Source organism: Thunnus thynnus, chromosome 3, assembly GCF_963924715.1.
Source record: "Thunnus thynnus chromosome 3, fThuThy2.1, whole genome shotgun sequence".
Classification (NCBI taxonomy): domain Eukaryota; kingdom Metazoa; phylum Chordata; class Actinopteri; order Scombriformes; family Scombridae; genus Thunnus; species Thunnus thynnus.
In genome coordinates this window covers 22,585,071-22,598,879 of record NC_089519.1, presented here as the reverse complement: position 1 = coordinate 22,598,879, position 13,809 = coordinate 22,585,071, and the positions used below count along the sequence as shown (strand labels likewise).

At 38.3% G+C, this 13,809-nt stretch overlaps 2 protein-coding genes across 2 annotated transcripts; both read right to left on the bottom strand.

Moving 5' to 3' along the window:
- Nucleotides 1–1,038: 1,038 nt before the first annotated feature.
- toporsa (topoisomerase I binding, arginine/serine-rich a) lies at nucleotides 1,039–5,726 on the bottom strand. Its single transcript, XM_067584805.1, has 2 exons — nucleotides 5,551–5,726; nucleotides 1,039–4,115 (listed from the first exon to the last, which is right to left on the bottom strand). Exon 2 carries the CDS (start codon nucleotides 4,110–4,112, stop codon nucleotides 1,632–1,634), a length of 2,481 nt encoding a protein of 826 aa, XP_067440906.1. The 5' UTR covers nucleotides 4,113–4,115; nucleotides 5,551–5,726; the 3' UTR covers nucleotides 1,039–1,631.
- A 1,474-nt stretch (nucleotides 5,727–7,200) lies between these two features.
- On the bottom strand, nucleotides 7,201–10,593 carry ndufb6 (NADH:ubiquinone oxidoreductase subunit B). The gene is made up of 4 exons (XM_067584806.1): nucleotides 10,322–10,593; nucleotides 8,117–8,209; nucleotides 7,605–7,649; nucleotides 7,201–7,347 (listed from the first exon to the last, which is right to left on the bottom strand). Exons 1-4 carry the CDS (start codon nucleotides 10,499–10,501, stop codon nucleotides 7,282–7,284), a joined length of 384 nt encoding a protein of 127 aa, XP_067440907.1. The 5' UTR covers nucleotides 10,502–10,593; the 3' UTR covers nucleotides 7,201–7,281.
- Nucleotides 10,594–13,809: the final 3,216 nt, after the last annotated feature.

Sequence of the window (13,809 nt, the reverse complement as noted above, 5' to 3'; positions counted from 1 at the left end):
CCATACCACTTTATATTACTTTCATGACTATGTATCCTGTCTTCATTACCTGCCTCAGCCAAGTTGATATGCAGAGTGACTTTCCTATTATAGTAAAATAAAATGGAGGGGTTGCTTGAAAGGTAGAAAAAACATTCATATTCAAAACACAAGATTGTGCTTCTGAAATCATCTGCAGCCCTGTGAAACATATTGTATGTTTGTTGTACTACACTTAATCATGCAAAAAAACAGTAGTACATTTCCTGTTTGAATGGAGCCTTGACAAATACTTTTAAAAAAACAGTAGGATTTTCTGAAGAAACTTTCAGCACACTCAAGTCTGAGGGTTAGAAAAATAGGCACTGCTGAGTCCAGACACAAACCAAAAAGGCTTTTCCTGCCTTTATACTATAGTGTGGTTACTCAAACTTCACCATCTTGTTTCTGCGTTCACAGCGTGGGATTCAAGGGAAGGTAGAAGAGCAATAAATCTCTTTCAGGAGTGTTCCCTGTCACAGCCCAAATTCAAGATGTATTAAATTTGGATTTGCTGATTTTTCTTCAGAAGGAAAAGCAAAACGTTATGTCAAATGAAACTCAACTGTAGCCACAGCTGTTAGTCTGTTTTGAGAAGTACAGAAAACAGGATGTTAGTTGACCTAATTTGTATGGAATATATACATTTACTACCTTCTTTCGTATCTTCTCTCACCATACTATACTCTGGCTAATCATCCTCTTTTCTCAAAAGGAGGATAATTTATGTCTTGGAGCATTTTTCCCCATTTTCATCAAAACATAATGTATGTTTAGTATCAAAGTGTCTACCACATGATCTGTGTGCATGATGGAAACCCAATCACTTGATTATAATGGCAATTCTCCAATTATATAAATAACAATTGATGTAAGCATGTTTGCTGTTATGTAACAAATCTATGACATAGCTATCACTAATATCAATCTACACTAACAACAACAATACTATAACACTCAGTCTGGTGATTCATGAAATTAACAGAAAAGCAACATTTAAAAGAAAAATACTACACACAATTGCTAATTACAATTTATTTTTAAATAAAATTCCATACAAAAGATCCCATTCTGAAATCCAAACACCATCTGTTGATAATAAGTGCTACTCCATGAGCAGCAGGTAGAAATTGTTTTATCTCAAGGATATAGCTGACTTAGCATAACAAAAAAAAATCCACTGTAATCAACATTATCCCTGAGAGCACCTGAGAAATCAAATGTTTCCTATGAAAAAATGAATTTCCAGAACACAAAAAAGTGAGCGACTCCCCATTTATTCCATTGTTCATAGTGGCACTTTGCAAGTAAAATAGGATTATTTAGGTGTTAGTTATCAGTCATGAAACTAGGCTGTGATGGTCTAAAATGGTCATTTATCCAATGATGACCTCTGTCCAGTTCAATAGGGATATGAGTCTGTCATGTAAGCCAACGTCCAATCAACACTTTGCATTTAAAGGGATATTTGTATAATTCACCACACCCTTTGAGGTCAGATGACCCTTCAAATATTTAACATTGTTCAGATCTAAAATACTGCTGGCAGGCATTAGCAGCTGAGGGTGAATCCATCAGTTCCCACAACACCCAGTGGACACGTGTCCTCCCAGTTATGACACCAGAGAGTCCGGAGGGTTGGGGTCAACTGGGTCATCTGTGGCATTGTTCATGGGATCGTTAGAGATGCTGGCCTGGGTGACACTGTCATTAGCAAAATCATCAGTGTCACTATCAATGGTAATGACGGTGGGTGAACGCTTCTCTGTGCGTTCGTTACTCTTATGCCTTTTGCTTTTCTTCTTGTGTTTCTTCTTTTTCTTATGGTGACGTTTGCTTCGTTCAGAAGAATTTTCCTCTTTGACAAGCTCCACGCTGAGGCTTCTGCTCCCCTTCCGTGGCCTCTCCTTGGACTTTTTATGATGCTTGTCTTTGCTCCTTTTATTGTGTTTTGTTTGTATTATTGAGGAGTCACCTTCAGGGTGTGAACTGGAAAGTGTGTTTTTGGAAGGTTCCTCCAAATGCCTTGTTTTGTATTTTCTCTTCCCACCAGGCTTGTCATGATGAGGTCTCCTTTTCGTTGAGGGGGAGCGACTGCTCGAATAAGTTCTCGATCGAGAATGCCTCCCGTCTTGACGGTACGATTCCCTACTGCGGCTCCTGGAGCGAGAGTAGGAGTGTCGATCAGAGTACTTTCGGCTACTGTAATAGTAGGACCGTCTCTCTGTGTAATGCATCCCACTATCGTCTCTTTCTTGGCTATAATGGCTATATGACTGATAGCTGTGCGGTGGCGTGTTATGGCTAAAATTACCGTCCCTTCTTTTATATTTGCTGTCACATTTTGAGTAGGTGAAGTCTCTGCTACTAGAGTAAGAATAACCTCTTTCTCTAGAGAGACTGCTTCCACTGCTTTGAGAGATCACTGGGCTCCTGCTAGAGTGCCTGCGCTCTGCACTTCTTGACCTCCTCCTTCTCCTGTGATCTCTGTCCCTTGACCAGTGCCTCTCCCTAGATCTATTATTACAGTCATATCTTCTATCTCCGTCATAGCGATCTCTGTACTGTCTCTCAGACTTACTGGATGTCTTGTGTCTGCTAGATGTTAAAGATCTGCATCTTTCTTTTGAATCTGACTGACAATAGTGGTCAGTTTCTACATTTTCTGAACGTCCAGCACCACAAAGATCACCACTCTGTGAAGCTGGAGGACTGAGACTGGTGAAGCGGATGTGTTGAGGTAGATGAGGCACTTCTTTAGTATCTTCACTTGCAGACTCATCGGAGTCAGAGGAGAGCTGGACCAGCTCAGGAGTCCTCTCTGCTGTTGGCTTAACAAAACCCACAATTAAACAGTCATCAGTATCCGAGGACAAACACTCCTCGTTGTTAACTTCACCCTGAGTCAAGTCTGTTTGGTTATGAGGACTCATTTGCTGTGGAGAAATCCCAAACTCTTGTGTCTCCTCCTCTAAACTGCTGTCTGTGTCTGAGTCAGGGACTGACAGCCTTTCTGCCCTGCTCTGCTCTGCTGATGTAGAATATGATGGTCCAGGCGTCTCATCATCCCACACAGAGTGACTCAGAGTAGACGAGTCTCCTGGAGGGTCCATTTCCACAGAGTTATCCTCATCCTCTGAGATAGCTATTACAGATGAGTTGGAGCTGCTGTCTTCATTGGAAGAAGGGGCTGGACAGTCATAGACAGCATGCTGGTCATAGGCTTCCATATTGAAGGGGGACTTTGCAAAGCTGATGAACTCATGCAGAAAGTGCTCTGTGCGCCCCTGGAGGAACGGCCTGAGCTCTTCCTGGATAGCTCCCTCCTCCATATCATAACGTGTAATGCGTGACATGATGATGTGTTGAACTATGTTGACCAAAGAGCCATGAGTCCCATATAGTACCACAAGTTCTCTTTTTAGCCAGGGGACAAGTCTATGGAGGCAGGCAGGATTTCTTCGGTAGAACTCAGCTGAGGTGTCTCGGGAGCGGCCACCATCCCGAACACTCCGAACTCTCACACCTCGTCGGTACAGTTCCCTCCTGAAGTTAACCATTTCCTGCTCTCTGACATTGTTCACTGTCTTGCCTTCACTTGCTGCTCTCCTCTTGGCTGCCAACCTCATCATCATGCGCCTGATGTATCGGTCCTGCCGATGTTGGGGAGGGTTTGCTGAGGCTTCAAACATTACTCCATTGTCGGGAAGTGGAGAGGTCCTTCCCCGCATCTGTCGATGTACCCCAGTAAGAGTTGTGCGGTATCTAAACCGCACTCCCTCAAAAGTCCCAAAGGAGCCATTTTCCAGTGGCTTCAGGTCATACTTCTTAAAGTCTTGCTCTGACTTTATGCTGTGATAGATTGAATTGAATGGCTGTTTGCAGAGAGGGCACTCAGCTTTGTTCTTGGACCATTCATGAATACAACGGAAACAGAACTTGTGCAGGCATAGGTCCAGGTAAGAAATGTTGTTAAATATGTCCAAACAGATGGGACACTTGGAGTCTGGTGACACATCTTCAGACATTGCTTCAGAGGTTTTCCTTCTCTCCCTCTTCTTGCTCTGCTGCAGGGCAATCTTGATAGCTGACATGATCTAATATGGTAAGAAAACAAAGGTTACAATAATTTTGAAATTGGAAATTCTAACATTTACCAAACTACAATGGTATGGCAGCATAGAGTAACCTGTGAAGTTGTACTGATGTGCTGCAGTTAAGTCAAAAATCATACCTATAAACTTAAGTAGCTAAATTTTACAATGAACCCTATAATTGCTCAAAATATTTTCCTGTTCACTGGAAAAGAACACACTTTTAGTAACGTATATGCACCTGATTGATAAGGCAACTTAAATCTGTATCCTGTGGTTTGCACAGAAAATATCATTGAATGTGTAGCATTAAATTGCACATTCATAATATTTGGTGTTCGAGTCACAGTATACAAACCCTTCGGTTTCCTTATGTGTCAGCTTTGAACTTCTTCATGCATTAAAAATGAAAAAAAATAGTTGAGCATATTTTGTCACAGATACTGCATATGAATAAGTTTCAACCATATATCATGTTGAAGGATTATGACCTGGTACTGTTGACAGGCATGTTCTTATCCAGATAATCCTCATCTTACTTGTTATAATTAAACAAGTTCACATCATAATGAGAACAAGACCTTTCCACAATATACTCTAGGGTACTATCACTTTCAGTTATAATGAGATTACTTTGTTATAACAAGTATGTTTCGCTCCAATCTGAATACAGAAACATAAATGTTTACATAAATAACCCCACACTAGCAAGTACAGGTCCCTCTGTACACATCAGAATCAGAATCTGAATGTATACAGCTCACCTTTTAGCTATCTATACATATACGAAAATGTCTAAGAAATTATCTTGTAATAACGAGAATTACTGTGGGAAACAGAGCAAAAACTAAATAACAGATATTATAGCTTCAATCGAATAAATTAGAAATAGAGATACCGCATATGGTATCGTTATGACAGCATGTGATACACTAACCATGACGGTCATGCATCACGTTTATACATTGTCGTAACGTTACAGAGCTTCGGTTTTAACCTTGACCCTGGAAATCCCTTGCTCATCGATGAGTATTATTGGTATAATTTTTTAAAAAGAACACATCGGGGTAGTCCTGCATTTAAATCGATAATGTTTCTGCCTTACTACACCTTCGATTGCGTCGTTTTCGGTTAGTTAGCTTAGGAGCTAAAACAGTAGCTTCCTTGCTCCCTCAAAGTAGTGTCAGAATACAGCGTCAGTTTTTTAAAAACACGTCGGATTCAAGTGCTGTCATTATGTTAATAGTCCTGGCGTTTACACAATCTGTCATATCAGAAGTACGTTGACGCTACCATTTATCAATATTGCGTAGCGTTAGTTTACGAACAGATTAACTTGGTTAGCTAAAGTTAGCTAGATAGCTAAGGAGGCTAGGTAGGCTAGCACCGCCACGGCTAGTTACGACGGTTGAAAAAAAGTTGTGTAATTAATGTTTACCTCTGACTTTCAAACGCCTGTGTGGTTGAAAGCTGAGTAGCCCCCTCTGTCTTGTAGATACCTACTTATTTCTACATTCCCGAGCAACTTAACATTAGACCCCCAGCCTGGCTTCTCAACAGTCCTTTTCAAACCCACCGTAATGTTTCATAATTCAACAAGCGACAAGACACTTCCGGCCTTCAGGATAAAAGTATCATACTCATATTTTGAAGACCCATCAAAACAAAGTCATTTGTACTCAGTAAAAACATCTGAATAAAAACTCATTTTAATTCTTTCATCTTTACATTTCTATTGATAATAGCTACTCTATAATGTACTTACTGCGAATCCATATGAAACACCCTTCCTGTCGATAGTTAAACTTATACTTTTGTTTTCATGTTAAAGGATAGGTTCAACGTTTTTTTCCAGATATGTCTTAAAACAATAGTCAGGTGCCCATATTAACACTGAGAGATGTTTTCCTTGCTGGAATCATTCATCCTGTTCATATTGGCTATTAAAAGATCCCCTTCAAATGTGCTTTCAATGTAAGTGATTGGGGCCAAAGTCCACAGTGTGTCCACAAAGTCTTTTTGTGCCAAAAATGCATTTAAAAGTTTATCTGAAGATTATATGAGGCTTCAGCTGTCTGAGTTAGTCATATCAAGTGGATATCTGCCACATTTCCAGTCTTTTTAGCTTCAAATTCCCTCTTTGTGTTTCTCTGTTGACCTGCGGTGGAAGTATAGTAACAAAAAGAGAGACTTTGGTACTAAAAAGACTGTAATGTTGAAAAATATCTACTTGATTTGACACATTTGGATGACTTAAGATTCATATCAGCTTTAGATAAATTTTTAAATACATTTTTGGACAGAGGGAGGCCTGTGGATTTTGTCACCATTATATTGTTAGTGCATTATGAAGAGATCTAATGGTCAGTATGAACAGGAGGAATGATTATGGCAAGAAAACCCTATTTCAATGTTCATTTTGGCACCTGTTGTTTCAAGACAGACTTGGAAAAAAAATTAATTGTGAATCTGTCCTTTAATGATACAACATGCACATATGGTGTTTTGTTTTTATTTAAATTGAAGGTTCTTGTTCCAGTTGATGTCTGAAAAACATCAGTTGAGTCATATCAGAATAACCTATGTGCCTGCTGAGTCAAAATTTGACAAACAACATGTATGCTTTTATTTTCATTAGGCTAAATTTGCTTCCTGGAAATCCAGAGCATCTTCAGTGTTTATGCTGTACCACAGTCTGTTTTAATCTAAAATTCAAAGTAATCATAAAACCTTGAACAATCCCACCTAATCAGCTCTTTCATAAATTACTGCAAGCTGACTTTCTCCTCTCCACTGATATTGGTTTACAGCATTTGAAGGCCTTCTCTTTACATTTTATCCCACCCCAGTATCATGCCTCAAAAGGAAATGCGTCAATCTATTGAAGTAAAACGTTTTCAAACTGTCATTTAAAGCTGTGACCGTAAAGGAGATGACTAACAAATTTCTCTTTAAGCAGACATGTGATCAGTAAATCTAAATGAATACACACTAAAAGCCTCTTAACTTGTGAAAAAAGCAAAAACATTTTCATTATCTCTACTGTGAGATGCCCCTATTTACATGAATTGTAAAATCAGACTCACGCTCACCAATGACTTTATATTTTAATGGCATATACACAGTTTTTACAACAGAAACTCAAGGAAATAATCGACATATTTCAACTTCAGTGATGACCGTGGGTTTCGGGGAGACCTGGAACAACTTCGCCTGTCTCCAGAATGGTGTCACCCTAGACACAGAAACAAGGACAAACATGTTAGAAAATACTCTTTCCCTCCATTAAGACATCTAAGACAGCAGCTCTTCTAGGTTTCTGTGGGATCATCCCAGGACAGATTTCTGTTTGCGTGGGATTGGAGTATGACGGAAATCAGGCTGTGGTATGTCTGGTAAAGCAAGCTCACATGCAGCTGCACATACAAGAAATGAAAAGAAGGGTTATTATCATTACAGGAAAAACGAACTGAATAAATGAGTCATACTTACTGGGAACAGCTTCGGCTTCAATTCCACAATGCCATATGGCCTTTTCTGTGAAGGACAATGATATTGATATTAAGTAAGCCTACTGATCAGTACATTGTCACATGACTGAATTTTACATTTATAAACTGAAGGGGACACATGCATCAGTTGAGTAATGTACAGTGTTGTAAAATGTGTTCCTGCTTTCTTTGCAAGTTACTCTACCTGTTTGTGACTCAATAAATGAAAGAACACTTTGAATAACAAAACACGTATTCCGAGTTCTGTATCACAGCTCTATTATCCATTTCCTGTAATTATTCAGCAACTTAAATGTACAAGTGTCTAAAAGAAAAGCTCCTAGAGGGCATACACAACGATAACAATAAGTGTCTGGCTCATGAAGTCATACAATTCAGTTCACAAGATGTGCCACATTCGTAACATGTGATAGGTCTCCACTCCTTGTTTATTTACCACACTGGCCATTTCATAGTGCGATATAATATCACAAATAATTTCAGTTAACTTACAGCAACATGGTATTTCACGTAGTAGTGAACAATCCAAGCAGGGATCAGCAGCCGCGTTAATGTGAAAACTCCACCTCTGTATGCTTTGTAGGTCTGCAAGGAAAATACAGATGTAGGTAAATATTAATAAAGACAAGTACATAATGAATTAGAGTGTATATCCTGACTGCTCCTAACAGATAATGATATTTCAACCTAGACTGGAGTTTGCCCTCTCACTCCAAGTAGGTGAGATGTTCATACATGTAAAATATTCACCTGTACATAAAGTGTTGTTCAAACAAAGAAAACTGAATTGAAAGAGACGCTGCTTTGCAGACTTGGACACACACTGAAACAGTAAGTGGACCCAAACAACTCAGAGAAGTCTCAAATGAAAAATCAATTAATATAAAGTATGAAGATATTGATACCAATATCTCAGTGGACATTTCATCAGGTATGTTTTGTTTTTTTTGTTCATTTTGTGGGTATCAAATGTCAGAATGAGTTTTGTTCAGTCCAAAACTCAATAAAATTTGATTAACAGTGACATAAAACAGAGAAAAGCAGCAAATTCTCACATTTGCAACGCTGAAACCAGAGAATGTTGTCATTTTTGCTTGATAAATGACTTCTAAATCGAGACTAAGGATATTTGGTGTGGTAAGTTTCACAGATCATAGGCACATTTATCATTTTGAGCTGTATAGATCTAATAGACTTAGCAACTGACTTGACTGAACTCAGCGTTTCCCCTAGAATTTTTTTCAGGCCTGGTGGTACGCACCGAAAAAACCCTAAAGAGACAAGGCACATTGTGTGAAGAGTTTCCCAAGCAACGACACAGAGGTTGACTCATGTTTTAGAACAGTGCCACACAGAGGCTACCAAACGCAAATGATTACTGATTTCTGAATGAATGGATATTTGGCGTTATTTTTGGCATTAAAGAAAAGATTTTTTTGGCCGGGTGGGGCCTCTCATTGTACAATCATAGGGGAAACACTGGAACTATTAATTGATTTTCAAAATGGTTAGTGAAGCAATTGATGGATTCAAAACTACTCTAAAAGTCAACTTGTGTCAGTAAGTGGAGACATCCCGAGGAAGGTCATTGCACCAAATTATCATTCTGAATCAAATCTACCTGATTTCAAGTGTCGGGCAGTTCTTTTTTGTTTTTGTTTTTTTGCATACACTGAATCAAAGGCTATGATAGGTTCAGGTTAATAGAACTAACAAATATCTTACTTGATGCCCTATTTTAGATGCAGCCTTTAGCCTGGCTGAGTGTTATTCACTTTCTTTCTATGTACAGGAAAAGATGACAAAGTCCAGCAGATTTATGTTTCCTTCCTCAAACATATCTGCATTAATTGCAGAACACGACACACTTTTAAGATCTTTCCCATACTACATGGTCACAATGAGAAGAACTGTCACTCACAGTCTTGCTTGCTGCTGGAATATTTATTAAATTCCAGCAGCAAGCAAGACGAGTGTGAGGGAATTCTCATTATTAAAATGCACCTCTCACACATTCAGGTGTGCCATGATTTTTGCCTTTAAAAAGGCAGAAAGTATGGCTTGTTTTTCTTTTGATCCTTCGAGATGCACAGTATTTTGATTATACTATTATTTTGTTGATATATTTTAACTGTGATTCTCATTGTTAAACTGACATTGTCTTCTCTTTTCATGCACCATATTTCTTAATAAAAATATTATACTTTTTTTTTTGAGGACCATACTATATGGTCAAAATGATACATCTCATTTCGACAGAAGGTCTAAATGTCAATTCTAAATGCCTGTACACTTAACCTGAACACGTTTTTTATTGATAGTATGTTAAGATCAAACAAGCCTGAAATGTGAATTAAGTAACAAGTTAGTTTAGCTGTTTCACCACAGTGGAGCAGAGTGAACATGTATATTGTACATTGTACTCCCCCAATATTAAAACAGAAACAGAAAACAATAAACTGATTAAGAAAGTCATGCATAATTGGAATGACAGACAACAGCACCTGAGAGATATGACAAAAACCTCTGAAGTCTGTCCCAGTCGGTAGGATTAAGGTTAATAAAACTGACACTAATTATACTACAAACTGTTCAGTTTGTTTCTTGGCAGCGTTATTTCGCATGCAGCTTGTTTATACTGTTATCATCAGTGGTTGTTTGCTAGCTAGCTCGCGTTAGCTGTATAGCGGGACTCACGTAAAGCCTCCACAGGCTCTTGGGCTCCAGAAAGCCTGCCCAGAACTTGGCGAGGCCACCGGGAGCTTTAGATGGTAGCACGGGCTCCCTCGGGCTCAGCTCCTGGTCCTTCAGCCACTGCCTCCGGAGTTTGGTGAGCTGCTCGACACGGAGCTTCTCGTCTGGTGTGTATCCAGACATCGCTTATTACTGCAGTTCAACCTCAGAAGACCTACAATGACACCATGGAGGACACTTCCTGTGGCAGCGAAGTACACCAAAGACGACGACGAAGAAGAAGAAGGAAACGTGACGCAGAATGAACAGTTTGACATATTTCAATGCGACACCTACTGGACCGGAGGAGAATGTGTGACTCTAATAGGCCTTTTCCATACACATGTGCTGGCTTGGCTGGACTTGGTTTGGTTTGACACTGCCCATAACTTCTGTAACTTATGATTTTTCTTCCTTTGATTATACTCCTCTATTGGTAATTCAAAAATAAATGGCTTTGAGTGAGAGTAGAATTAAGAAGAGTGACAGAAGCAGTGATAGTTTGGTAGTCAAGTTCGTCCAATATAACAAAACAACTTGCAAGCATGGGTTTAGTATTACAGCTCATGTAGAGTATTTGGTTTATGAAATATTTATGACAATATATATATATATATATATATATATATATATATATATATATATATATATATATATATATATATATATATATGTAAACAATTATAATAGATAATTATAATAGATATGAGTAGACCTAAAACGATTCGTTGATTAATCGATTAGTTGCCAACTATTAAATTAATCACCAACTATTAATTTTTCAATTAATCATTGAGTCTTTCTTTTTTCAAAAGAAAAATAAATTCCCAGTTCTTTGATTCCAGCTTTTGAAATGTGAATATTTCCTTGTTTCTTTAGTCTTCTATGAGAGTAAACTGAGAATCTTTGGGTTGTGGCCTGTTGGTTGGAACCAAAAAAGACATCTTAGGTTACCTCTTGACTTTGGGAAACAATGATTGATATTTTTCACCATTTTCTGACATTTTATGGAACAAACAACTAATCAATTAATCAGGAAAATAATCGACACATTAACTGATAATGAAAATAATTGTTAGTTGCAGCCCTAGATGTGAGTCATATACACACCAGTTATCAACATAATGTTTGCAGCCACCAAGTTTGATCCACTAAATGGTGAAATAAAATGCAAGGATAGCAGGGAACTTGAACATACTTACAGGTGAAACAGGCCTTTTTAGTTTTTATGTTATTCTTAAAGATAGAAGAAACCAAAAAGGAAACACAGATGTACCAAAAGCTTTTTTAAAAGGTGGCAACAAAAGGGGTGGTAAGATCTATTCATTGCTCAGTCAGTCCAACTCTTTGGTCCAGACTGTGAATCTCAATAATGGATGGAAGTTCTTGTCAGTCAAGGTCCCTAGAGGATGAAACTCAATGACTTTGTTGATCCTGTTACTTTTCATCTAGTGCCACGAACACATTAAGACATCGACCAGATGGATTGGCACAAAATTTGGTACTAACACTCATGAGTCCCAGGCGATGTATCGTGGTGACTTTGATGATCGACACTTTTGGTTGAGACTGAACTTTCTCCACAACTATTGGACGGATTTCCTTTCCATTTGGTTAAAATATTCATGTTTCACTCATGACAACTAGCTACAAACTTTGGTGATCCCCTGATTTTTCCTCTTGCATGATCAGGTCAAAATACACAGGTATTCATGACCAACCTGCAAAACTATGACTTTCCCTGTTTGTGTAGCCTACAGCTTTTTTTGAAGAACTTTTTTGGCCCTTATATTGGATGTTCAGAAACAATTTCTTACATTTCTTCGGCTCCCATGAAGGCTGCTGACGTTTGAACAAGAAGTAGTTTATTTCATTTGCTTGTTTGTTTAGTTTAGTTTTTTGTTTTTTATCTCATGAAAAGTGACTTTAAAACAAAAAAATGCAGCACAACAATAACTATTTCAATTGGATGAATGGAATGAATGAATGAATGCATAAATGCCATTTTAAGCTGCTATTTTAATGCATGGAGCTCATGTCAATGAAGCTGTCTAGCGTCTGCGTCGTACAGCTCGCCTGCCCCGTACAGTTCGCCTACGCCTGCGGACACCAGTGGACCTTGCAGGGCCCCGGCGTCTGCGAATGGGGCGATAAGCGTATCTGTGACCGTGACAAGGCATATTGTCAGAAACGGACTTCCTGGATGTAGACTGATGGGTTCTATTTCAAACCTTATCAAGTCAAGCTCCAGTGACGTCATGTGTCATCAGTGACACATCCTGTCTCACTGAGGACACAGGATGTGTCACTCATGACATCACATTTCATAAGATAATCAATAAAATCAGGGATCTCATTTAGCTATCTTCATTTTAAGGCAAAGAACACATATTGATTCTTAACACTGTCAAAAAAATAATCTTCTGGATGTAATTTATAATCCCACCAGGGCAAGTTTAAAAACTTTTATCCATCTTTTTGGTCATTAGGTTTTCTTCACAGTGCAGCCTGGCAGAGCTGTAAAGTCTTTTTTATAGATTAAAGCTCATATAATAAGATTGGTGTATTACTCTGCTGAACTATTCAGATTAATTATTCACCTACATTGTTACTCTGACTGTCTTGGACATTACATTCTACAATTTCGACAGTTTCAATACAATAAAAAGCGTATCCTCTGTAAAACTTTTCTCCTTTCATAATTCATCTTATTCCTCAATGTATCTAAGTGGGAAAAATGGCAACATATATATTGACTGGAGACAAAATTCAAGCCCAAGAATACGGATAGGTTATGTTGTGGGGCAGACAAGTCAATGTCACTGTCAGCACTTCAGGTGGAAGATGTGGAGATGCCTCTTTATCTAAGAAGGAAACAATTAATTGACAATTATTGGGCAAATCTGCAGGGCCATAAAGATTTACAACCTACAAAAAAGGTTATAAAGATGTGTTGGGAACATAGAACAAAAAGGGGAGTTTTCTTAAATGACTGGAACATTAGTCAAAATGTATTAATGTCAGCTGATACACCATAGTTACTACCTCAACCAATAATAGATTTTTTTCCATATTGGATCATGTACATGAGTATGTATGCATGTGGACACTCTACATGAGAGATAAGGACACATTGTACATATATTGTGCATCTAAAAACACTGATAATGAGAAGTTGCCACTGACAAAGAGAACAAGAAGAGAGTGATGGATGTTTCATTGGTCCTGCAGTGGGTAGAGGAAATCATACCCAATGCAAATTCTAATATGCTCAGACTCTATTGAAGTCCTGGCTAGTCTCATATGTTCTCAACAGGATATTCTTCATGAAATAGCAGTATATGTGTAGAATTTGATTAGGAATTGATGTACAGTTTGGATATCAGCTCATATAGGTGTTCAACAGAATGAAACAGTAGATCAACGTGCCAAAAATGGATTAAAAGCAAATC

Excerpts from the sequence above, each read along its gene's own strand:
- ndufb6 (XM_067584806.1), bottom strand. The coding sequence starts at position 10,501 with ATGTCTGGATACACACCAGACGAGAAGCTCCGTGTCGAGCAGCTCACC. Across the intron at positions 7,650-8,116 it reads ACGTGAAATACCATGTTGCT|AAAAGGCCATATGGCATTGT; the intron begins GTAAGTTAACTG and ends TGTCCTTCACAG. Across the intron at positions 7,348-7,604 it reads TGAAGCCGAAGCTGTTCCCA|GGTGACACCATTCTGGAGAC; the intron begins GTAAGTATGACT and ends TTCTGTGTCTAG.
- toporsa (XM_067584805.1), bottom strand. The coding sequence starts at position 4,112 with ATGTCAGCTATCAAGATTGCCCTGCAGCAGAGCAAGAAGAGGGAGAGA.